The 26,190-nt window shown below is 43.1% G+C and overlaps 1 protein-coding gene across 1 annotated transcript in view; it reads left to right on the forward strand.

Moving 5' to 3' along the window:
* Positions 1-26,190, forward strand: part of PCSK4 (proprotein convertase subtilisin/kexin type 4) — a 1,808,619-nt gene that overhangs the window by 661,895 nt on the left and 1,120,534 nt on the right. The window contains exon 8 of the mRNA XM_044054831.1: positions 1,949-2,037. Within this exon, the coding sequence (XP_043910766.1) occupies positions 1,949-2,037 (89 nt within the window). The remainder of the gene's footprint in view (positions 1-1,948; positions 2,038-26,190) is intronic.

Raw genomic sequence — 26,190 nt, forward strand, 5'->3', positions numbered from 1 at the left:
ATGAGGACAGTATTCTGTGTCCTGTTCTGTTTGGGTCCAGTTTTCTCTAGCTGCATATAGTTTGAACACCACCAAACAGACCTTCATTTAATATTCCTTTCCAAGTTTCTTCAGCGAGAGAGAGTGGCATTTGCAGTTCCCAGTGAATTGGGTGGATGGGTCACCGTGATGGGTATCTGCTGTTGCAGACTATGTAGGTGTTGGCTGATTGCTGGATATTTGTCCTGAAGAACTGGAATCAAGTTCACTAAAGGCTTAATGGAAGCTGTGCTATTGTTGTACTGAACCATCTGCAAAATGGCAACACTTGATAACCATACTAGATGGATGGCGAGCAGTATTGTGGCTAATAGTAGCTTTGACTAAAACTTTTCATTTTGTGCAGAACTCTGCAGCTGGGGTTCAGTACATGCATTTTTTTTTTACTTTTCAGAAAAATTCACCTAGAGGGGCAAAAAAACAAACAACAAAAAAAAAGAAAACGAAAGAAAAAAAAACAGCTATTCTTGTTTCAGTCCAACCCTTCTCATTGTCACAAGTTTTTCCAGAACAACTCTCCATATGGGCACAAAGATTAACAGTTCATCCAAACAGTTTTACTCTGCTAGGATCCATTCAGTCTGATCAAATCTCCATGTATTTAGAAGTGTTTAAAATTAATCTATTTTTTTCAGATCCAGTCCGTGATAGGTTCCCTACCATCTTAGAGGAAGCGTTTACTCTGAAAGTTTGCATTCTTTTTGATGTAGGGGAAAAACTCAAGTCCAGCGAGTAGTTTGGAAAACAAGAGTTATATTTTTTTTCTGCGTATGTTCTCCACCAGTATAGTATTTTCAGTAACAGAAGTAGTCTCTGGAAACCAACTTTTAAATTTAAATTGGGATTTACTAACAGAAATTAAACAAAGTATTGTCTTGTTGAACTGGTAATTAGCTTAAAAAGTCTGTTTCAGCAAATGTTCATATAAACTGCAAGCCTATACAGACCATTCAAAAGTCCGTGGCTTTTGTTCAGTCAACACATGATTAGTATTTTGATAGAAAGCTTTTCTCAGTGCTTGTTTAGTAAAAGCAACCGTTTTTCAGGTACCATCTTTTGCACTTTATCATAAAAGCAGGATACCTCCAGTTGCCTCTCTTTAACACAAATAGGAGTTAACTTTGAATTGCTCATATCCTTTCAGGTCTTAGGGATTCCTTTCAGACTTAAGTATACCTCCAGAGGGGTAGCTGCCTTGAGACTGCTGTTAATAATCCTCTCCAAACCACAGACCAAGAAATCAAGCTCCTCAAGGGACAGTGACCCTACTATATCCATAGAGGCATCTGTTGCCTACTAACTTTTGTGGACATGGTTTGCCTGTATGCTTCTAGCTGTCTGGCGTACTCTTCTGCAGTCAGCAGTGTGCTTCCCTGGCTCAGCAGTCACTATTCCACAATACTGTTTGTCATCTAGTATGATATCAAGTGTTGCTATTTTGAAGATGGTTCATCAGAAGGGTAATATAATTTCCATGAAAATTTGTGATGAGAAGGTGCTAGATGTCATTATTCTGTATATGTAGGAGGAAAAAGTGAGAAGAGACTTTATAGCACCTTGCACAGAGATGATCAGATTCACATTTTGGGGAAGGATAGCCACTCAGACTACATTTGCTATGCAGTCAAATTGAACATATGGAGGTGAACATGGGGTATTCTTCAAATAAACAAGATAAATGGGTATGAGGAGCACATGGCAGGGGGCAGGAAGGACAGAGGTATCTGGATAGGGTTTCAGACTGCACTGATCTACACAGGGAGAAACAACCTTTTGGAATGTCAGGCCACTCCATTTTTCATAATGGGTTTTTCCTTGAAACCTGTTAAGCAGGAATGCTCTTCATTATGCATGCAGTACCTTAATGATCAAGTATGTTTGCTGTTATTTTTTTCTTTTTTCTTTTCAGACACGGGACTCGTTGTGCAGGAGAGATAGCAGCAGTAAAGGGTAATGGGATCTGCGGAACTGGAATTGCATTTAATGCCAAAGTAGGAGGTGAATAATCTGCAGTGTACTTTTTAAAAATAGCTAACCTTGATTTAGTAAACATTGCTTTTTAATTTTATCATTCATTACTTGAGTGATGGGTTTTATTAGCGTTTTCATGTGTACTTTTTGGTTATCCTTCATTGTTGTATGTACTTCCCATATCACTTTTTTACCTGCACTGTTTTGTTAGGATTTGTGTGGCTGCACTTTCCTTGTTGTGGTGACAGGCGAGTGGTCAGAAGTATTACTGGATGGTTGTTGCCCGTGTCAGTGCTGGGGATGTGTGTTGAGCATTTTTAAGATCATAGGATGTCCTTCCTTGGATCAGTACTGATTGGTTATCCTGCCTGTGGTAACCTGAGGTCTGTCATGCATGCCAAAGTCAAAAGTTTCCTGACGCACCGTACATCCACAGTAACACCTCAGCCAGTGGGCATAGGGGTGCATAAAGGGCATGTATGGGAGTAAGATCATCAGACTAACTTGTCACCAGACTGAATGCAGGAGCTTTAGTTCATAGTTAAGTACTATGCTAGTTGCCCTTGTGGGCTATTTTAAGCCTAGCCAATTTCCCTTTCAAAAGTAAGAATTAAACCCTTTACCTTGTGTCTGAGAGGCAAATAGTTTTTCATTATACCAATTCTTTCACCAAAATATCTGTAAACTGGATTTGAACCTTGCATTATGTAGCTTCTTTTTCCAAGATCACTTCACTTACACCTTGTGGCACACACATATTTAGCTCCTATCGGTCTGTTAACCACATTGTTACTACTACTGTTTACACTTCTGCAGCTAAGTGCCCTGTTGGGGAACCTTCTTTTTTATTGTCTTTTATACAAAATATTTAAGTGTCAGTTAAGAAAGGGAAATGGTGACTACAGTAGGCAGATACCTTATAAAGTCCTACACTCCCAATGTCTGTGTTGTTTAGGGGCTGAACACAGTTTAAAAAAATCACAATAACTGCTGGTTGTTCATTCCAAAAACCCTTGTATCAGACTTTCTTTCTTAAATACTTAGAGACTCAAAACCTGAAGTCCATCATGCAAACCAAGATGTCAGAACCCTTGGCCTCTGATGTCCCACTCACACCCAAAAGAAAAATCAAGAAATCTAGGTTTGAATCTTCAGCTGCCCAATCTGATTCAGATGTTCCTACTGAGATATAGCAGGGCTCCACTGGTTGTCCGACTCCTATGATGCCTGCTCCCACATCTCTGCCAGGGGCTGGTATGGTCTGTTTCCTGCATGTCCGACAAGACTGAGCCTACTGTGACAGCAGTGAAGGGTGAACCAAGGGTGATAATTTCAGAGCTACAAGAGGGCATACCTAAAATGCTTGTTGGGGAAGAGGTCCCCTGCACTTTAATTAAAATCCACCAAGGTTTTAATCTGATGTCACACTTGAAAAAGGCTTTTTTTCCCCCTCTTTTCCTTTTCAGCTCTGATATCTCAGGAAACAGAATGGTTTAAATTTTCTCAAGGCCTATACAGGACCATTTTGCCTCCGAAGCCTCCTTCCTTGCCTCCCATGCCCTCCACACACACACATACAAAGAAACAACATGAATTTTCATCTGAACAGGAGAAAGAATTGGATTCTGTTGTGGATTCCTTAGCTTACTTATCTCAAATACCTTCATGTGGACAGCTTGTTTCAAATGGTGAGGGCACCTTAACCCCTGACTGCCCCGTAGAAGACGTTTCCTTTGAGAAGACTATTACTAGGATGTTGCAACAGTTTGAATGGGAATCCAGACAAGTCACTGATGGGTACTATGACTTGATTGATACAGAGGCCCCCAAAACTATGCCGGTTGTCCGTCTTAAAGACTTTTCTGGATGCCTTGCATCCGTGTCTTCCCCATGATTCCCACCCTCCAGCTCCCAAAAAGCCAACAGGTTGTATAAAGTCCCTGAGGAAATCATCCTCATCCACCCATCATGCAGGAAATTCCTCAGGTTCTTTGTTCCATTGCACTTTAGGTTCTGCTTAACCCGTCTATCTTTCCGCTGTCCCCAAAGTTTTTACGAAGTGCCTTTCACCAGTCACTGCCTTTTGCAGAACCTAGGGAACACAAATATTTCTTTATCTGGGTGATCTTTTCCAGGCACCCCCTCTAAGGATACCTTACTACTGCACCTTAGTTAGCACTATTTTGAGTCTGGAAAGATTAGGCTTCATCCTCAACATCAAGAAGTCTTGTCTTATTCCTTCCCAGATCTCATTTCCTTGGGTGCAGGCTGAAAGCACTCTGTGACAGATGTTCTCATTCTGGAGAAAGTCCTATTCCTGTCCATCTGCTCCCAATCCTTGCTTCCTCTGAGTTTGACTTCAGCAAAAGAAACCCTAAAAAAACTGTGGGGGCTGCATGGCAGATGCAATACTTATGCCAGACTACACATGAAAAAAATCCAGTGGTATCTGAACTCCATTTGGTGTCAGCACTGTTTCCCACTGAGCTTCCAAATCCTCTCTTGCCCTTTTTGAAAGAGGAGTCTCAGCGATGGGTTTCCCAGATCAGATCAGGACTACCCTCCTGCCCACCACTCCCACCTAGGACATCCACATGGATGCATCAGATCTGGCTTGCTGTGCTTGAATGGGGCTCCACCACTGTTTAAGGCCAGTGGTCACCCAGGAAGATAAGGGAACACATCAGTGTCAAAGAAATGAAGGCCCTTATCCAAGCCCTTTGGGTGTTCTCACACCTTTGGAAACTGGCCACCCTCAGTATTTTCACACAAAACACCATGCTAATGTGGTACATTAACAAATGGGGAAGTCAGCCCCAGGTACTACTAGATATGCAGGCTAACTCTGATGGCATGGGACCATGCAATAAAAGCAATTCAGTCCTTACAGGCCATTTAGTTTCCGTCAACAGATATTCTGGCAAATTCACTAAGCAGGTCCATGGAAGGCCCTCTCGAAAGATATTGAACGAGGAGGTCCTCCTGGATGCCGTTCACAAATGGGTTATTCCTCAAATTAAACCTGTTTGCCTCCTCTCAGAACAGACAGCTTAAGCAGTTTTGCTCCAGGAACTCTTGTTCTCAGGCCTGAGAAGTGGACACCATGTCCTTCCTCTATGCTTTATTCCCCCCCCCCCCACTAATCTCAGAGGTGATCCTGAAGATCCAAAGGTACCCTTGCTAGTGACTCCCTTTTGGCTCAAGCGGTATTGGTCCCTCACTTCTCCATCTAACCAGGAGCCATCACTGCAAGTTACCTTTCAAAGTGGACTTGCTTACACAGAAAACATGTTCCTGATAGAACCCAACTGCAAGCTCTCAACCTCACTCTGTGTTACATTTTGATCCCTTTCAGACAACAATTTTCAAAGAAAATGCTCCAGGAGAAGAGAAACCCTACTACTAGAAAATCTTAACATCTTCAAGTGGAAAATATTATCTGTCTGGTGTCTTAAGAAGAAGAACCCATTCCAGATGGATATTCTACTACTTCTGTCTTACCTGTGTGAGTTACTAAGAAGTGGATTACTGTATTCTTCCATTAAGGCACATCTGTCTACTTTCTCTGCCTGCATTCCTCTAAACTCTCTGCTGCTTTCTACAGTTGAAGTCAAAATATTTTAGTGTCCTTTACTTAAACCCACCTAGGAATCCTGTTATGCTCCCCTGGGATTTGAATTTTTTATTGGAAAAACTTAGCTTACCATCTTTTGAACCAGCAGCCACTTACACATTGAAATTCTGCAAATGGAAAACATCTGCTGTTTTTTCTCTCTCCTTTGCTAGAAGAATTTCAGAGCTTCAGGTCCTTACAGCCATTCCTCCCTTCCTCATCTTTCCTAAGGATAGCGTCTTCTTGATGGCTAACTCTTCTTTTATATTTGCCTACCTTCTTTCCTAACCCACAAAACAATGGAGAAAGACTTCCCCATTCCCTGGATATGCACAGTTAAGATTCTACTTGGACAGAACAAAAACTTTCAGGAAAATAGACCAGCTCTTTATCTCCTTCCATGAGAGTAAGTTCAGCAATCCTGTCTCCTAACATACGATTTCCAACTGGGTGTATAAGATGATCTCCTTCTGTTACTGTTTGCATGGCAAGTCCCTCTCCTCAGCCATGAATACTCATTCCACTAGAGCAGTGCCCTCATCTGGAGTTATCTCCAAAGGCATTGACCCCAAATCCATTCAGGGGGCAGCCACCTGGTCATTAGTTTGCACTTTTACTTGACATAACAGAGTAGATGCCTTCTCAAAATCTGAATCATTCATCAGTATTGGAATACTGCAACAATGATCCAAGGAAAGGCAGTGCATTTGTGCAAGAACTTTTACAGTATTGCATCTCTCCCTTCAATCCCCTTCACTTTCATATTCTGTCTTTTGTGTTCTCTCTATACCTTTATGGACTAAGGAGGGAACAGTACCTTTTCCCCTTTTAGTGATGTTGTCCTATTTCGCCTTCATTTTTAACTGGCTGGGTTCGGAACCGATTCTTGGTTCCACCTTGGATTTACACAAAAGCTCGAGGTCTTTCACTTGCTCGCAGCTGTAACCCTATCCCATTATGCCCTAAGAAAGCTCTCCAGATCTCATTTGCCACTAAACAAGATTGGGTGCTTCCATACTGGCTCTGGCTAAGTGGAATTTTCTTTTCCTTGTTTTGGATAATTCTCATTTAGTTGATATAAATACAATTTTCTAGAGTTTATTAGATGCATTTAACTAGTTAGTGTGTTCGCTTTTGTTGGTTTTTGCTGTTGGCCGTCATTTTCTTCTCCAGGTCTTTTCCCTTCCCTATCATGGCTTAAATTTGCATTTCTAAGCCCGTTTTTAGTTAGAGGGCTTTCTTTTGTTTTCCTTTATTAACAGGCTCGATTAAGTTAGACAGCTTTGTGAACTTGGTTTGTTTTTCTCCCCTTGCTTCCCCTTAAATTACCACACAAGCTCATTTAAATTAGAGGGCTGCCATTGCCCGTTTAATTTAGAGGGCCTTTTACTTCCCTTCCCTTTTAACTTTAGGCAGATTCCTTTAATTGAGAGAACTGCTTTTTGTTTTTCTTCTGCTCTAATTTGTAGGGCTTTTCCCTGAGTGTTTATTCTGTTGTTTAAAAAAAAATTAATAATAGTGCTAGTTTAAAAATATATTTCTTATGTAGTAATTAGCTGCTATTGCTGTTGTTTTGTTGTTAACAGCTGTAATATCTAAGGATCCTAAGGAAACTAAACCCTCTGGGTTCAAGAAATGTGGAAGTGCAACTAAAAAAATGTCACTTACTGATGGTCACACTGTGTATACTGCCTTGGAGCAGTTCACTTACAAGAGTCCTCTGCTATCTGTCATTCTTTCAGCCATAGAGTTCTGTTTGAAAGAAAGAGTAAGCTTATTTTGAGAGGTTTGCTGAAGAGCCCCTTCACTGAAGCTATTGAAGAATGTCAGCGTACTTCAAAATTGGCCAAATCCCCTTCTTCAAAATCTGAGAAGTGGAAAAAGGTAATCTTCTTCCAGTGCGCAATCGGAGCCATTTAAAAAGTTATCTAAAGTGTCATCTTCTAACCCAAAGACTGTTGGGCCTGAAAAACCAACTACCTTCGCTCCTTCTGTGTTGGTGCCAATGGAGTTTCATTTGTAGAGCCGGTCCCCGGAATTGGAGCTGGTTTCTCCCACTTTGAGGTCCCCTGTGCCACAGTCTATTAGATCTCCTGCTCCCTTCTCTCGATCCTCCAGGAGCTTCTTGGATGATGATGTGGATCGTGTGGTGCAGAGGCTATTAAGGACACCAGCGCTAGCCAATCTGATGGCTCCAACCCAGAGGGATTCGGAACCAACAAAGACTACCCCTTCACCATCGATTCGTCCTCTGATCCAACCTGGAACCTTGAAGTCGGAATGTCTGGAACTGACTGTAGTGGAACCATCGGAGCTGAGACCTACCCCAGGATCACCGGGCCCAACTACTGCTCCAACATCCTCAGTTCCGTCTGAGCTCGAGGAGTCTAGGAGTCGACACACACTGGTTGGGTCCAGGGTGCTGAGTTGGATCGGACAGTTGTCAGATCTGAACTTGCCTCTCAGGGCTTTGGCACAGGTGAGCTTGGCTCCTACATCGACCTCTGAACCCAACCCTAAATGGAAGCTGTGGGAACAATACATGCATAATAATGCACAGGAGGAGGGATGAGGTTTAAGGGAAGGCAGAAATTTAGCAATTTTTTGTAATTTTGGACTGATGACAGAAGCAAAGAACATATATGTGATGTATATTTTAAGTAAATGGAATAACGTTAAAATGTTTTTTTTTTCTGTTAATGTGTGTAATTTATTAAAGGTGTTTAAAAAGTTATCCATACCCTCCTACTCCATCTTCATGCCTTTCTCTTCCGAATATAACCCCGCATAACATTGCCTGAAAATCTTCAATATGTACTCATGGGCTTCTGTTAACTTATTCATTAGTGATTTCTTCAAGTTCTCCCCTAATCTCACCACACATTGCTTTCTGGCCCTTCTTGCCAAATATTTGTGCCCCTTTTTTTGTTGTTGTGAAAAATGTTTTACCCCTTCAGTCCTCCTTATATTGGTTGTTATCCAAGAATATCTGTGGCTCTGTCCAGTGTTTTCCGAGTCTTTTCCTTTAAACCATTGTGTTCTTGTACTGTATTCTCATCTGTTTCTCATGCTAAATGCAACTGGCTCAAAATTTCATTGTGAATGTTCCTTTTTTTCCCCATATCTCTCTTACCTTTAGATGTACATAAAGCACATGTTCCCTCTTTAAGCAATCCCACTCATCCACCAGTGATTCTCACAGTGGAGCTATGTCTCCTTATGGATTACTCTATCCCAATGTCAGTCAGTCCCTAAAATCCATTGTGTTTAGAAGATGGCTGGAGAATCTCCAGTCAGTTGCTCTCTCCATCTAGCTACCCCCCCAAAGAAAATAGTGTTCCTTGCTGGAAGCTTACACTCTCTCCCAATACCTTTCTTATATTTTGCCTTCCTGGCTTTGGGTTGTAAATTTAAATAACTACTTTTTGATAACTCCGGAGCGCAGCAAATTGGGCAATAGAAAGAAGAAAGTGTTGTCTGCAAACCTAGAGAACCTGTGAAAAAAGAAATAACCAGAGATTCTAACAAAGTTATATAAGTGCTACAGAATTTATTTAAAAATTTGTATAAAACAGAGGAGTGGGTAAACAGGAAACTGCAGAAATGGGGAAATATTAATTAAAGACTTAACTATGCCAAGATTAGAGGAAGGTGAGGCTCAAGAATGAGTAGCTAAAATGGGAAGGGATTTGATAAAATAGTGATTTATAACCGATCAAGAGGAAAGTTTCCTAGAACAAATGGTATTCCTGTTTGGAAATTAAGAAATAAAAATGGGATAAACATCTGTAAGGTTTTGTTTCATATTTTAAAAAGTGGCAGTGGCAGCATCTTGCAAGAAACCTTTGTTAGCTGAATTACCCAAAGAAGGTAAAAACTCTTCAGACCCTTTTCAGTTTTAAGCCATGATTATGAAGTGTTTGTCTATACTAGCTATGAGAATGGCTAAGATATTTTTAGATTGGTAGATATGTATTGGCATGTTTGTTTTTTTAAGGGGAACTAGCATTTGACAGTATTAATAGAACAGTAATGATCCAAATGGAAATGGTGCAAGAAAATGCTGCTGTTGTTGATGGGCCTTGATGCAGAGAATGCACTCAATAGTCATTTGTGATTTTGTGTAGGGCAGTGGTAGTATTTGCTTTCCGTGATAGAATAATCATGTTTAAAAGGAGGATATGTGAATGTTTGGAGGTGAGAATTAAGGTGGGAGGATTTCTCTCAGACAATCCGTGTTTGACCAGAGGAACCAGGCTGAGGTGTTTTTCCTTTTATTTTCTGTTTATTTAGAATTGATAGAAAAAGTAATCAGATTCTGAAATGCAATGCTATAACTAGTTTGGTAATCAAGAAAAGTTAGATTTATTTGCAGATGATATTTTGAACTTGATATATCCAGAAAACAATGTTTTAGTGATGTGGAAAATCTTGAAATAGTTTCATGTCTGTTCATAAATGAAGGTTAAACAAATGCTATAGTGGTAAACTATGGGCCGACACATGATTTGATTCATCAATACCCATATTCATAGGGGCTTAAAATGTGCTATTTAAAAGTATGGAAGCACAGAATATGTGGGAAGAAACCACAAAGAAGAGATAACAGAAAAAATGAGCAGCAAAAAAAAGAAGTTATGTACTCACCATAACGTTCCATGTTGGTAGTCCATCTCACCCTTCATTTTTACATATGGGTTCGGAGCCGATCCTCTGCTCCGACTCAGCCGATTTAAAAGCTGGAAGACTTCTGGTTGGCTTGTGGCTAAGCAGGTATCCTATGGTGCACCAGTACAATCCCCAGATCTTGTTTGCTGCTCACTATAACAACAATCAATACTAAAGGGTCTGCAACCAAGGGCAACCAAATTATTACTTCCAGATCTTCCAGGATGGGGGCAGGAGGGCGGGTTGGTATAAATGAAGGGTGAGCTGGACTACCAACATGGAATGTTATGGTGAGTACATAACTTCTTTATGTTAGGTAGTTCAATCTCACCTTCATTTTTACATATGGGACAGCATCCCTAGTGCCTTATTCATGGGTGGCTCATTGGAAAATACTCTTGAGCACCGTGGAGCCAAAAGATGCTCTACCCCCGGATGCCAAATCCAATTTGTAATGTGTAATAAAAGTGTGAGGGGTAGCCCACGTAGCTGCTGCACAAATATTATCAAGTGTATCCTGGCTTGAAAGACTGCAGAGGTAGATAGCGACCTGGTAGAATGAGCCTTAATCCTGTAGGGTAAAGGTTTGCCCTCCGAGCTATAGATAAAGGCTATACAACTGGAAATTCAATTAGTTAGTGTCACTTTAGAAACTGGTAAGCTCAGTCTAGAGTCAGAAAAGGAAATGAATAATTGATCTGATTTCCTGAAAGCCTTAGTCCGCTCTAGATAAAAACGTAGTTGTCTATGAACGTCTAGCTGATGAAAACGGTACACAGCTGCATTACAGTGGTTAGGGAAGAAAACTGGGAGTTCTATTGATTGGTTTAAAGTAGCATTAGTACAAACTTTGGGGACAAAGGAGGGATTAGTACATAATGGCAACCCTGTCTTTGTGAAAAATCAAATACGGTGGCTTAATAGGCAAGGCCTGTAGCTCCGATACCCGTCTAGCTGATGTGATAGCTACCAAAAACAAGGTCTTTCAAGACAAAAATTTTAGAGAAGATGAGTGGGAAGGTTCAAAGGGGGGAGAAGTCAGTTTGGACAACACAAAATTTAAATCCCAAGAAGCCACTGGTTCTTGCAGAGGTGGTCTCAATAGAGTGGCCCCTTTAAAAAAGGTTTTGCATAGCTTATGAGACATTAAATTGGTATCTGGAAAACCTAAGTGAAAATGAGAAATCGCCGCCAGTTGGACTCTGATAGTGGCAGGGGCAGATCCTTGCTGAAAAAGCTCAGAAAGAAAATTCAGCATCACAGGGATAGAAGCAGTGTATGGATTTACATTCATTCTATGTGCCCAAATAGAAAAACTTTTCCATTTACTGCCATACAGCCTCCTAGTTGAAGGTTTGTGGGAGAACATAAGAATATGTGACACTGAGGATGATGCATCATGAAGCCTGACTATGGATGGAACTGGAGCAGCCACACTGTCAATTTGAGGGTGTGGATTGAGGGGTGTAGCGAACCCGACATGTGAGTCAATAGATCTGGAGCTGGGTCCAGAATCCAAGGATAGTCCAGGAGGAGAGGCTCGAGGAAGGGGAACCAGATCTGACAAGGCCAGTAAGGAGCAATGAGGATCAACTTGCTTCCCAGCCGACTGGCTTTCTGAATCACTTTGGAAATGAGAGGGATTGGAGGAAAGGCATACAGAAGTCCCATGGGCCAATCATGAGCCAGAGTGTCTCTGGGAGACTTCCCCGGAGGGGGATGAGGGAAAAATAGCTGCTGCATTTGGTATTGACTGGGCTGGCAAAAAGGACGCAACAAGGCTGTCCCCATTTCTGGAAAATCTGATACACTGTTTCCTTTTTCAGAGACCACTCGTGAGGCATTAGGATTGCCCGGCTGAGCTTGGCTATCACGTTGGTCATCCCTGGAATGTGCGTTGCAACCAGAAAGCGCTGGGAAGAAATCGCCCATTCCCAAACTCACATGGCCTCTCGACAGAGTAGGTAAGATCTGGTACCGCCCTATTTGTTGATATACCAAACCACCGACATGTCTGATTGTATTACAATTGTCCCTAGAGGAAGAAGGTCTTGAAGTGCTTGCAGTGCCGGAAGCACCGCCCTCATCTCCTGAACATTGATGTGCAGATGAGCCTTGTGTTCTTGCCATGTGCCTTGGACAGTCCTGCCGAGATAATGCCCCCCATCACCCCCTCCAATCTGGGAGGCGTCTGTGGTCACAGTGGCAACGGGTTGGGCCAGAACAAAGGAGGCACCCATGATCAGTTGATTGGGAGCTATCCACCAACGAAGGTCCTTCTTGCATGATTCCGTCAGCAGGATAGGATGACTCAGTTGGAGAGACTGGAAGGACCATTGGGAAGACAGAAGACACTGGAGAATTCTAATGTGCAACCTGGCTAATGGTACCAATAGAACTGTGGAAGCCATAGTCCCAAGGAGCTGAAGAACCCAATTCGCTTTGACTTTTCGCAGTGGGAGAAAACGTTGAACTTGGGGATTAAGTTCTGTGCACTTTCGGCGGGGAGACGAGCTGTCATGTTCACTGTGTCTACCTCTGCGCCTATAAAAATCACATATTGAGAGGGCAATGATGCAGATTTTTTCCAATTTATGGAGATCCCTAACTGAGCACAAAGTTGAATCGTGGCGTCCCTGTTTTGGAGGAGTAAATGCCTGGTGGGGGGCAGTCGGGAGCCAGTCCAAATACGGAAACACCTGGAATCCCTGACGTCTCAGGTGAGCTATCACTACTGCCATGCATTTGGTGAACACCCTGGGGGCTGTGGTGAGACCAAAGGGCAGAGCGCAAAACTGTTAGTGACTGGCTCCCAGCCGGAAGTGTAGGTGGCTTCTGGATGCCTTGTCCATTTTTATGTGGTAGCAGGCATCCTGAAGATCCAGAGAGCACATCCAAAAGTCTTTCCCTAACAACGGGAGTATAGACTGCAGTGTTACCATCCGAAACTTGTCCTCTTTCACTGATTCGTTCAATCTGCTGAGGTCCAATATTGGCCTCCAATCTCCAGTTCATTTTGGAACTAAAAAGAACCTGGAGTAAGTTCCGGATCCTATCTGGTCTGCTGGGACGGGCTGGATGACTCTCTTTAAGAGCAACTTGCTGATCTCCACAGTTTCCTGATCCCTGTGATTGGGTGGTACATCTGGGATCCTTTTGGGAACAAGCGGTGATAGGGAAAAGGGTATGATATAGCCTCTGGTAACAACTCTTTGTACCCACTTGTCTTGGGTGATATTTAACCAGGCTTCTTGATACAAAGAAATGCGACCCCTGATCAGTCTCAGAGAAGCGCAGTCGGGCTCCACATCAGAAGTGCTGATAAGGCCGTCCTCGAAAGGAATCACAGCCTTGTTGGTATTGCAGACCGCCCCTGCCTCTAGGGTGACGTCTGCCTCTGAAGGAGGATTCACCCTGTGTGTCAGGAAAGACCCTCTGGGACTTCTTGAACCACATTTTACCGCCCCTTTGACCCTTGGGGTATGGTCTGGAAGGGACAGTAAAACACACTCCCACGGCAGAAAGCATCTTTCCTTCTTGCTCACACCGAGTGAGTGTATCCTTCACCTTGGAACCAAACAATGAGGAGCCATCAACGGGGCGTTAGTGAAAGTAGACTTGAACGGTTCCACAAAATTACATAAACGCATCAGGTTTCGTGCCCACTGAGTGGAGCAGAGCTACAGTTATCCCACTCCACAAGGGGGGGATCCACCTTGGATCCCGGAAACTACTGTCCCATCAGTCTGACGAACCTTATCTGCAAGGCCATGGAGCGTATTATCATTGAACTTATAAACAAAGACATTGGCAACCTTCAAGCACTGGACCCCACCCAGTTTGGGTTTGTGAAGGGCCGATCTTGTCTCCTGAACCTGATTGACTTCTTCATATCAGTCTCTAGAGCCATGGACAAGGGTAAGGTGGTCCACACAGCCTATCTAGACCTTGCCAAGGCCTTTGACACCATCCCCCACTCTGGAATCATAGATAAACTTACTAAGCTGGGCATTAATGCCTACATCACCCAATGGGTTGCTAACTGGCTTACTGATAGAACCCACACTGTAAAAGTAGCAGACTCCAAATCCAGCTCCAGACAAGTGGAGTACCTCAGGGTTCAGTCCTGGGACTGCTCTTGTTTGGCATCTACTTCTCTGAAGTGCAGGCCCAACACTAAGGAACTCTGGCTAACAAAGTTCGCAGATGACTGCAAATTGGGAGCCATTATTGAATCCCCAAATGATGTGGATACTCTACTAAAGGGCCTTACAGAAACAGATGCTTGGTGCCAGAGCCATGGGCTCAAGCTCAGTGCCAAGAAATGTATAGTTATCCCCTTTGGGAGAAAACATGTATCCATGAATTACCATATAGGTGGCAGTACACTAAACACTGAAAGTGTCATAAGAGACTTAGGGACACAGGTGGACAGTGGTCTCACCTTCGATAACCACATCGCCACAACAGTCAGGAAATCCTTCTATGTGGCACACCTCATCACTAAGGGCTTTTCATCCAGAAAAAAGGAGGTAATTGTCCCACTGTACTCATCCCTCATTAGACCCATTATAGAATACAACGCCCCGCTTGGTATGTACCTCTCAAAGCCTCTGCAACAACTGGAAAGGCCGCAGAAATACCTCACTAAAAGAATCACAGGCCTAAAGCAGATGCCGTACGCTGACTGCCTTAAAAAACTCCAGCTATACTCTGTCGCATATCGTCTACTCAGAGGCAATCTCTGCTTAACATACAAGGCCATTTCAAACCCAGAGCTGTTGGACATGCTACACTTAAAGAAATCCCAATCCCTCAGAGCCACATGCTCCAGGGCTCTAAACCTTGTCATCACAATAAACAAAACATGTTGGAGGGATAGGTTCCTGTCCCAGAGACTCCCCAGACTCTGGAATAGATTGCCCATACATGTCAAGCAGAGTGCCTCTTTGGCCCTCTTCAAAAGGAACCTTGACGATTGGATGGGAAAAAGGAAATTCACCCCAGGGATCACGTCAGTCACCTTGCTAGACAGGGGTCCAGGGAAGTAAATAGTGTGGGAAGAAATAGCAAGGGAATTGTTATGGCTAGGCTTGTATAGGCCCTAGGGCTGATAGCCTAGTACCAACCTATGAACCTATAAGGAGTGGCGCCTCAAGGCAACTCCAGAACCCGCTGCTCTACTCGCTCCATCCGCAGCATAAGAGATAAGTCGCATGGAGGAGTTAACCACAGAATTTAAGGTGGACAACTGAGTAGAAATCTTGTCAAGAACTCCCTCAGCACACGCACCTTGTATGGAATCTCCTAACTCGTTGAGGAGATCCCTCTGCAACCTTGTGAAGTGCGTGAGATAGTTCAGCGATTGAAGGGTAAAGGCTGCTGAACTAAAAATATGCTTCCCAAATCTGTCCATCTGTCGAGACTCTTTGTTTGGTGGATGAACAGATGAAGAAGTCTCCGCTAACTCCTTCTTCATGGCCGCCGCCACCACCCTGGTATCTACGAGAATGCCCTTGGACAAGAACTCTTTACCAGCAGGGGCAGACAAGAACTTATTTGGTCTCCTGGGGACTGGCTCCACAGTGTCAGGAGTATCCCACACTTTTCGACTAACTAGATCCATCAGTTCATCAAAAGGTGGAGACACCCAAGAGGCAGAAGGTTGAGACCCGAAAGCCTTCAGGTACACCGACTCCTCATCAGAAGGGTTAACAGTGGGCCAGTCGCACCTCTGCCTAAGGATCTCTAAAATGTCCAGAAAGGAGACATCATCAGATGACTTGGGGGACCCTTCCGACTCCTCAAGGTCAGTGTCCGATGTCAAAGACTCTTCCTGGGAATCAATATGTTTCCACTTGCATAACCTCTTCTAGGGGGGCTCCTCGGAAGGATATTCCGGGGATGCCTCGGAAGAGTGAGGGCCACCAGCCGATGGCTCCTGAGGCTGCGGGTCTCTGCTGTCTCCAGAGAGAGTAGGGGCTGAGACTGAAGTGGGTGCTCTCGGGGGAAGAGTGCTGGTGCCACTGGTAGGGGCTGGAGAATGAGACAGCATGCTCCTCATCATCTCAAACGCCGACCTCTCCGGCTCTGAAGACCTCCCTGCTCCGAAGAGATGCAGGTTGGTGCCGGAGCCGGGGCTGTCTGCTCCAAAATAGATGCAGGGCCTGAGCTCACCCTGGCCGAAGCACTGAGAGGAAGGCTCAGAACTGAAGAAGATAGATTCCAATCCTCCATGTCGGTGTTGACAGGAGAGCTTTGGCCCCTGGACACGACGGACGGCACCGAGCGTGTTGGAGCCGAACCCAGCTCCAAGGCAGCCACAAAGTGAGTTGGAGCCAGCATTTCCTCCATTGGCTCCAAGCACTCCGTCTCCGAAAGGCCAGTATGGCTAGGAGGAGGAATAGCAGACAAGGGCAAATCTGGGCCAAGTGGCTCTGGAGCCGACTGGGTCAGAGCCAACAGTAAGTTTGGTAAGGCAGACAACTTCAGGAGTCTTAGCACTACCCTCTCCACATCATCTTCTGAAAGGCTCCTGGAAGACCTGGAAAACATAGTTGGGGATCTTGACCTGGGGGGCACTGGAGACTTAATTGTTATGGAAACCGGTAGGGAGCTTACAGACTGGCTCCGGGAAGCAGAGTCAACTGCAGTATCAATAGGTTCAGAGATCGGTTCCAAAGCACCTGTAACCGACTCTGACACCACCATAATGCACTCCTTCGGCTCCAAAGGCTGAGTCGTCGAGGAGGCAGATTTGGATTGTTTCGACTGTTTTGGAGGTGGCTCCGAGACACCAGCCGGTGCCGGAGAAGGCCTTTTTGAAGATTTTATTTCCCAGACTTGGAAGAAGCCGAAGAACTGGATAGTGCTTCCTCAAAGCATGGATTCAATAGACCCTCGAGTATGAGTTTGTTCTTCCTCTCCTGTAACACTCTAGGAGAGAAAGCATGGCAGAACAAACACGACTCCTGTAAGTGGATGGCCCCTAGGCAGTAGACACAGCTACTGTGGCCATCCGTTAAGGACATCTTTTGGGAGCATTTCATGCACTTTTTGAACCCCGAGGGTTTATGCTCCTTACTTTCCTTAGACGTATTACACACAAACAACCCAGAGAGATTGAAAAAGAGAAAAAGAAGGAGGACTAGGTCCTCGAACTAAAACAGGCCTTGCCCTAAGAAGGAGTTACACGAGGACTAGGTCCTCTAACTTAAAAAGCTAGCTAAAAGGAGTTACACAAGGACTAGGTCCTCTAACTTAAATGGGCCTAGCCTGGTGTAGTGAAACTAGGTCTTCTAACTTAAACAGACCAGAAAGGAAAGCCCATGCACCCAAGGGAAACCATAAATGACAGAATAACTTTCTATATTCCTAAGAAAAAACAGGTAGTATACTTGCAATCCTAGTAAATTCACAAACGGATCCCCGCCAAAACAAACAGTGTCAAATTAGTAGAAACTAACTGCCAACGGTGACCAAAAAAAGGTCAGAATAACAGACAAGACAACAGGAGCCCCTGTTGACTAAGAGCGGAAAACTGCCAAAAACTCTACCTAATAATCAAAAAATGTGCAACGGCACCTAAAACTAACTGGTACACAGGATACCAATAACAACTAGTAAACTAAGTTGCACTCAAAAGGGCAAGCAATACGACTGCCTAATATATTAGCAACACTAAATATATAATACAGGTTCTAATAAAGCACTGAATACAATAGAATATAAAGAATTTTGAAAAACTTAGCCAGAGCCAAGAGAAGCACAACCGAACTCGTCAACGCGGCAAACGAGATCTGGGGATTGTACTGGTGCACCATGGGATACCTGCTTAGCCACGAGCCAACCAGAAGTCTTCCAGCTTGTAAATCGGCCAAGTCAGAACAGAGGATCGGCTCTAAACTCGTATGTAAAAATGAAGGTGAGATCGGACTACCTAACATGCTCTTAATTATGGATAGTAAGGTACATGCATCGAAAATGTTTTTAATACCTTTAGTTTTATGAAGTGGTCAGGCTTATATTTTCCACCAGAGAAGTTGTGGATGATAAATAACTGAAGAAATCTATCTAGGAGGGGGAAGAATGCAAAAGTTATGTGGGTAAGTTGATTATTCCCATAGAACAAGGTGGTTTGCCATTAACTAATTTGGAGAGAGACTTTAGAGGTGCACAATTAAGGCTCATTTATAACTCAAGCAGAAGGATAGAAATCAGATTAGAAAGGAATGATGAAACTAGCTCAAGAAATGAGAGTAGGATTTTGGATGCAAGCCTTTAAGGAGAACAGTTGTACAGAATATATATTTTTAAGGTATTATAAATTATTATAAAAGCAAAGCTAACATGGGAATGAAGAAGTGTGTACATTTGCAGTAGCCAATATTATATGGGTTATATCCTTACAAGAATATCACAAACAGCCAGTATCCAAAGCTTCAGAGCAATTTCCATGCATCCTAACCACTGAAGGACACAAGGAGAGCCATATAAACTTAGTGGTTAGGGCACCAAACCTTCATAACAATCTTAACATCAAAGTGTACCCTCCCTGTGGGCTTTGAGTGATCAGTTGTCAACTAGTGCTTCTCCAAGGCTAGACTGAGAAATACCCTTCTGGGGGAAACCTTTTACTTGAGCTATTTTTGTTTGTTTGTTTACAGTAAATGTTATTACTAAGCTAAGAAATGTGTTTAGTGATTTTTCACTAAAAATTTGCTTCAAAAAGTTAATGTTTGGTTAACTTTACCTGATAAGGAAAAACGTGTTTTAAAATAATTTTTGTTTGAAAATCAAGTATTTTTGTGTGTAAACCTATACATAGCAACTTGGACTAGTAATTTTTTTGGAGGGGGGGGTTGTCACTAAAAGTTTTACTTCAACACTGTAAAATTCCTGTCAGGAGGTTCACTTACTCGTCTAGACCCACTTATTAGGCACCGTTTTGGCCAAACCATGGTGCAGGCTGCAGGCTCTTCATTTCTTTCCTATCCCATCTGCAAGAACAAAGTTTCAGGAGATACTTTGGCATTCAGACTGACTACCACAGCCACTGATGAGAGACACTGCTGTAGCCAAATCAAGTACCTTGTACCGCTTATCTTCTCTCAGTTCTGCTGATGTTGCTCCTCGAGAAGCTGTTGTTGACAGGGAGTTGGACATGACCTGTGTGGCTGCTGGGCTGTCCTCATCAAGCAAGGGCGAGAGACTTGAGTCTTGGAGGGTGAAGTGTACAGTGCTTTCCTCCATATTCAACCTACAGTGCGTGATTCCTGGAAAAGACCTCTGTCCTTAGGTTGATCATTTTCTAGGGGGCCTCCTACAAAAGGAAAACAGAAAGCTAGGCATATTTCTTTTGTTTCACAGAGGATGGACACACAAGACGTTCAAGTATTTCAAGCCTTTAGTTTTTTTAAGTTCTTGTTCCTCATTGAGTTTTAAAAGAAAAAAGATTTACTCTGTTTGATTTTGATTCCAGTTTTACTTCAGATGCACCCCACCTCCCCAGAGTTATCTTTTTGTGAAACTTCAGTCAGAATGAAAGAATTGTTTTATTGGAAGTGGAGAATTATAGTATCCCAGCTAAAATACTAAATGATTTTTGCATCTGGATTTTCCTCAGTCTGCAGCTTTTCCTCCTGCTCTGCCAGATTTAGAAGATGTTATCTTGACAGCCTGAAGCATGCCTGACCGTTAACCACCTGCCCCTAAAAAGTTTGAGATTGTTTAAGGTCCCTCAAAACTACAACCATCTATTTTCTGATCCCAAATCAAATAAGACCTTGCATTTATTTCTTCATTGTCATGAGTACTAACTCGTATCCCTTCTGACATAGATGGGAAAGCTTTTGATAGTTATGGGAAGAAAGTGTATTTTTCTATCTTAGCTTTCATAATTCTGAATTTGTAAGGTTTGTTTGTCAAAATACCCGCTTGCTTCTTTTGAAAATATGATGAAAACTGACAAACTCCCTTCTTCAGAGATTAAAACATCTCTGAATTATGTAATAGCTTCTTATTCTCAGGTAGGCAAAACTCTGAATATTTTTTTTTTTTTTTTGCCTATATTGGATCAGTAATAAGATTTGCTTGGGCACATTCCCAAAATTTACTGGAAGATGTTAAAGCAGAGATTTTGAATTCTGCCTTAGTGCAAAGGTATCGTCTGTCTCTTCTTCATTTGAGGGCCTTAAATGATTTAATGAAAGGAGAAGTTAATTTGGGTTTACTCAGATTTTTTCAATCCTGTTTTCCAAAATTTAATATTAACTTTCTTCCAATTCTGGATGTATTTAAAGGAAGCAAATCAGTCTCGGCGAGATACAATTGAATAGAATTTCGAGAAGCAACAGCAATGAGGCTCAGAAAAGAAACAAGGAACCCCTCAGAATCAAGGACAGTCTAAAAGTGTATACCCCCCTCAGATGTTTTCTCCTTTCCACCCTGCCAGCCCATTTAATCTTTCCAAAGTCTAAGTCTTCTTTTTCCTCAGTGGCATCTGATAACTGCAAACAAATGGGTGCTGAGAAACATTCAGGAAGGTTGCAGTTGGCAGTGAAAATGCCTTCCTCCTTTCTTTTCAATGTGTTCCTTCTCCTCTCTCAAATAAAATCTCTCTATTTCATCCAATTCTGGAAAAAATGCTATCTCTGGGGTCATAGAACTAGTTTCCTCAGAATAAACAGAGAAGGGATTTTATTTACGAGTCTTTCTGGTGCTAAAGAAAGAAGGAACTTGGAGGCAAGTCCTAGATTTTTTTTTTAATAAACCCTCCAATCAGATTACCAAAGTTCAAGATGCTTTCCCTTTGGTCTTTGTTACCCTGTATTGTGGTAACTCTACTTTTAAAAGGTGCTTGTCATCACATCCCAGTTCTCAAAGACTTCAGATTTTTTTTAAAGATTTTATGCATCTGGCTTACAATTTCAGTTCTCCGACTTAACCTTGGGTTATCTACAGATCAAAGGATGTTTACCAAGTGTTGGGCACCAGTAAATAGCTCATTGCAGGTCACATGGCAATCAATGTTTCCATGTTTAGATGACAGACGTGTATTTGCCGACTCTTTCAAAATATCAGGAATCTCTTACCCGGGTAAAAGATCTCTTCCTCAATATAGTGTATGAGGTGAATTTAGCAAAATAATCTCTCACACCTTCTCACAGGATAATGTTTCTAGGATGCCTTCTGTATACATACCTCATGAGGGCTTTTCTTTGTAAAGACAAAATAAGCCTTTACAAGGAACAGTTTGAATTTCTGCACCAAGTCTTACCGCAGCCAGGGAATATCTCAGGATTTTTGGTTTCATGGTATCTACAATTCTTCACATTATGAAAATTCTGTGTGGTTACTCACATTTGTTTGGACCCAATACCAGAACACGCTACTTTCAGATCCAGTGTTGGGATTTGTCAAGATAGTTACTTTGGTGGGTCGACAAGTTCTCTCAACCCAGGGTGTCGCCTTCTCCCTACCAGCTCCTACCCAATTTATAACCAGAGATGCCTCAGACTTGGCTTAGGAGCTGTCTCCAAGGGGGTTAATGTTCTGGTCATGTGAAACCAATAAAGCAAACTAAAACAAATAAAGATATAATGGCAGTTTTAAATGCTCTCAAATCTATAAATCATCTTTGGACTCTAGACCTCTGCTAGTAATCACAGAAAACACCATTGTGATGTGGTACATAAACAAATGAGGGTGACCAGATCATCCTGCCATTGCAGATTAGATATAAATTCTGGGAACTAGCATCTCAGCTCAATCCTTCCCTTTAGGCAAACTTTCTGAGATGACTGCACACTGAGTAACAACTTAATTTCATCTTTCCCAGTGTGAAAACAGAAACTCACAAAAGAGAGCCAGTGAATTTGTCTTTTTTGGTAAATTCCAGTTACTGGATAGTAAGTGGACTGTCTAGATATAAGCAAATAAGACATTTAGATAACCTACAATAAAATTAACCACAAAGGGGAGGAGAAAGCACTGGCTTGGAAGAAGCCTGCAGCTGTTCAGCAAAAAACAGTTCAAACTCCATCTTTGGTGCAAGTCATGAGTCCGTTAATTTAGTGGAAAAAATAAGTCAAATGTGCTCAGAGCTTTTTAAAATAAATAAAACACTAGTAGTATATCAACTCAAATAAAAGGCTGGGAAAAAATGGAAGAAACTTTAGATATTCAGATGATGTGATAAAACTGCAAAAATCAGAGGTTGAAATAAAAAAAAGGCTGGCTGAGTATGAGACTGCTCAAGAAGAGATTTTTCAAAAATGGTAAAATTAGAGATCAGAGCACATAGGGAAATTCTGAGGTTTTTTGGTGTATCAGCAAAAGTGATAGAAACAGACTGTATTAATTTTATGAAAGCACTTTTAAGCAACTGGATTTGTATTCCACTGCAGGAGTTGTTAGTTGAAAGGGCTCCTTATGTGTATGCTCCAAACCTGGCCATCAGAAAGTAGCTGAGACCTCTAATAATAAAGTCCAATCCTACCAGCAGAAAGAGATGAGACTGACAAAACTGTGACAGAAGTACAAAGTACTAAAATTTGGAGATGGTAGTATGTGGAAAATGATTATTCACTGTACACCAGGCAGAAGAGTGAATTTATTCCATCAGTCAGGGAATATTGAGATGCAGATGTGAGATTCAAGCTCCTGTAGCCAGCTATTTTCAGAATTTTTTTTCCTGGAGGGTCAAGGTCATTTTTTGATGCAGAACATGCTAAGGGGAAAAAAGTTACCCAACATAAAGTGAGCTATCATACAAAAGGGGGCTTTGTTTCTTATCCTTCGAATGATAAAGCTGATGGACACTACACCAGTGAAACCTTTTCCAGTGTTCCAAAGGAAAATGCTTGCGAGACAGAGAAAAGCACAACAGTTGACTAGAAGAACCAGGAGTACATTGGATATGAAGCAGAGACTGGATTTGGGAGATGAAGATCAACAGGATGAAAACCAGCAACTCAGAAATTTAATGAATGAATTTGGGACTATAAAGCATTACTCACATTTGTGAAATGTGGATGAACAAGAAAACCCAGAAATGTTGGACTTTATTGGCTTTGTTAAACTTGTAGGGGACTCCTTAGGATATGCCCTACTTCATGTCAGTAATGTTTGGAAGAACGTCAAGGACAATGGAAGAGGAAGGAAAGAGGTAACTAAGTAAAACAATATCTGATGATGTTGATCCTTGTACATTCACTACGCATGGGTATCTGTTCCGAGCTCGGAACCGAGCCGGCCATTTTCCAAGCTCACGTCAGCTTCAAACTCTCGAGCTAAGCTCTTACCCACAATGCCCCTCTCCCTGTTACCTCAGATTTCGTTTGCCGCATTGCCATCCGGTTGTGTCAAGCTACTTCTCTTGAGCTAAGTACAGTCAATTGTTGTTAATTGCTTTACAAATTACTTTTCTGTCAGAAAAGTTCATATTTTATTGTCTCTTACCCTTTCGCATCTAGCGTTCATAATTTCCTCAGGTTTTTCTGTTTTTTCCTTACTACTTTACCATGAGGTTTTCTGTCTTTACCATCGTTGGTAATCTTTTTCCCTTTTCTCTCTCATACCTTCGGGTACTCTCTTGTACCATTGTTGGTACTTTTCTATTAATTAATTTGCTGTCATGGCAGATAAAAAAAAGGTAGTCTGGGGTTTAAGCAGTGTTCTGATTGTGGACACAAACTGCCTATTTCTGATGCACACTGTGTGTGTTTATTGTTTGGGAGCTTCCCATTTATCTGTTGAACCACCCTGTACTATTTGTGAGAACTTTTCTAATGGAACTTTGTTGGAAAGGAAAAACAAGCTGATACTGAAGGGACTTCTAAAATCTCCCTTTTCAGAAGCTATTTCTGGGTCAGAAGTCTCAACCCCTCCTAAAGCCCATAAGAAAATGGATGTTTCTACTAAGGCTAAATCTTTGCCTTCGTCCCCGGCTGGGGACTCTCACCAACCAAAACCTAAAAAGGCTAAATTTTCAGCTCCGGAGCTCTCTGTCAGCCCCAGTGCTTTTGGTGCCTAGACCTTCGGCACCATTAGTGATTTCGGCTCCGTCTTTTCCTGCAGCCTTCTATATATCGGCATCAAGGGGCTCCTCGCTTCAGACCATTACCACTGTATCGGCACAGACCGCTCATTCGGCACAGACCTTGACCACTTCGGCTCAGAGATCTTCCTCGGAACCAAAGCCTTTATTGTTGACTCCGGTTTTGTTGGTTCCAGCTTTGGCACCGATCCCTGTATCGGTGCAGACAATAACCTCAGCACCGATGACTTCGGTGCAGACAACCATAGTCCAGTCTTTCTCGGCGCCATTGTCCTCAGTGCTGTCAGATGAGATGGGCACCGAGTCTGCCTCTTCTGTGGACAGGCCTGTTTCTCCCTCAGTCTAAGCCTTTCCGGGCATGATGTGTTGCGTCTTGTGGACCAGGTACTCTTGGCCAGAGGTATCCCACCCTCAGGAACTATCCTTTCTTGGGAGGTGATCACCCATCTCCAAAGACCCCTTCTTATTCTCCTCCTTCATTGCCTTTGAAGTCCATGGATATAGCACAGTCTTCCCCTTCTGCGGTTCCCTTTATGGATCTCACTAAGGAACCGCAGTTGCCTTTGTGGCAGGAAAGTTTTGCTATGACCCAGGATGTCAGCTATGACACACATAGCTTGCTGCTCCACAGCCATCCAGGGACTCCGGGTCGGCAGGCTGAGCCACTTAGGGGAGAGGTGACCTCCTGCCCTGGACATGCACTCCTCTTTGGGTGGACCAGTCTTCCAACTGATGGAGAAGGCTTTCGCTGTTGCTGGCGATACCGGACTGTCTATACCTCCGCCCTCCTCTGGTGCACTGGTTCCACAAGTCGCATCTAGCAGACTCCGGGTGCAAGTGCCGCAGGACATATTCCCTCCGGAATCCCCTTTTCCGCTGTCTTCTCCAGCTTCTCCCGCTGAGGAGGTCCACCGGAAAAGTTCGTGTAAGAGGAACCACATGGACTCCACAGAGGAGTCCCTCACCGAAGACGCAGATTTCGATGAGGGGGAAGGATCCCCTCGGTCACCCTCTGAGGTATCCTTTGGCGATATCCTCGAAATCCTGAAACAGAGAGGTGACTGGCAGCCCTCTAATCCGACCTCTGAGGAATCTGTTTTTCCTGCAGGGCTTTCCCAACTGGCCCCCTACCTCCTGGATTACTCCACCCGCTGATGAACTTGTCCGGCTCATCGTGCAGCGTGCTTGGAAGACTCCTGATACTGTCGAAGCTATTCCCTGGAGGCCAGATAAGATCTTGTCCCCTCCTGCTTCTGATCTCCATTGGGCCAAAGGTCTTTCTCTGGATGCTTTGGTGGTGGCAGCCACAACAAAAAAAGGATCTGGCAGAAGAAGAAAGCCAAGACTGTCCATCTGCCTAACAGAGTCCCAGGCCCTGGACAAGATAGGAAAGCACACCTTTGCTTCAGCAACCTTTGCAATCAGGTCCCTGAATTATATGGCACATTTCACCAGGTTTCAAAGGGATCTGGTTTCTGAGCTCTTTGAAACCTTGGCTGGTGGTGGTGTCTGATGAGGTCCGTGACAAAGTGGCCTCTCAGCTGGCCACCAATGAATCTATATCTAACTTCTCTATGCGACTGATATCTCACGCATCAGAAGGAGCAGCTAGAGCAGCGGGTTCAGCTGCGGTCTTGAGACCTGGATACACTTGTGCAACTTCGCGGAACCCTTTAAGTCTTCTTTTCTTAATGCCCCCATTGAGCCCTCTTCGTTGTTTGGGCCCAAAGTTAAAAGCACACTGGCCAGATGTGAACAGGACAGTAAGACCCTTTCTGCTGTAGGTGTCCGTTATTCTTCCCCTCAGCGTGCTTTCTCCCGAAACCAAAAGAGTGGGAAG

Source organism: Protopterus annectens, chromosome 13.part0, assembly GCF_019279795.1.
Source record: "Protopterus annectens isolate FY-2018-M chromosome 13.part0, PAN1.0, whole genome shotgun sequence".
Lineage (NCBI taxonomy): Eukaryota > Metazoa > Chordata > Ceratodontiformes > Protopteridae > Protopterus > Protopterus annectens.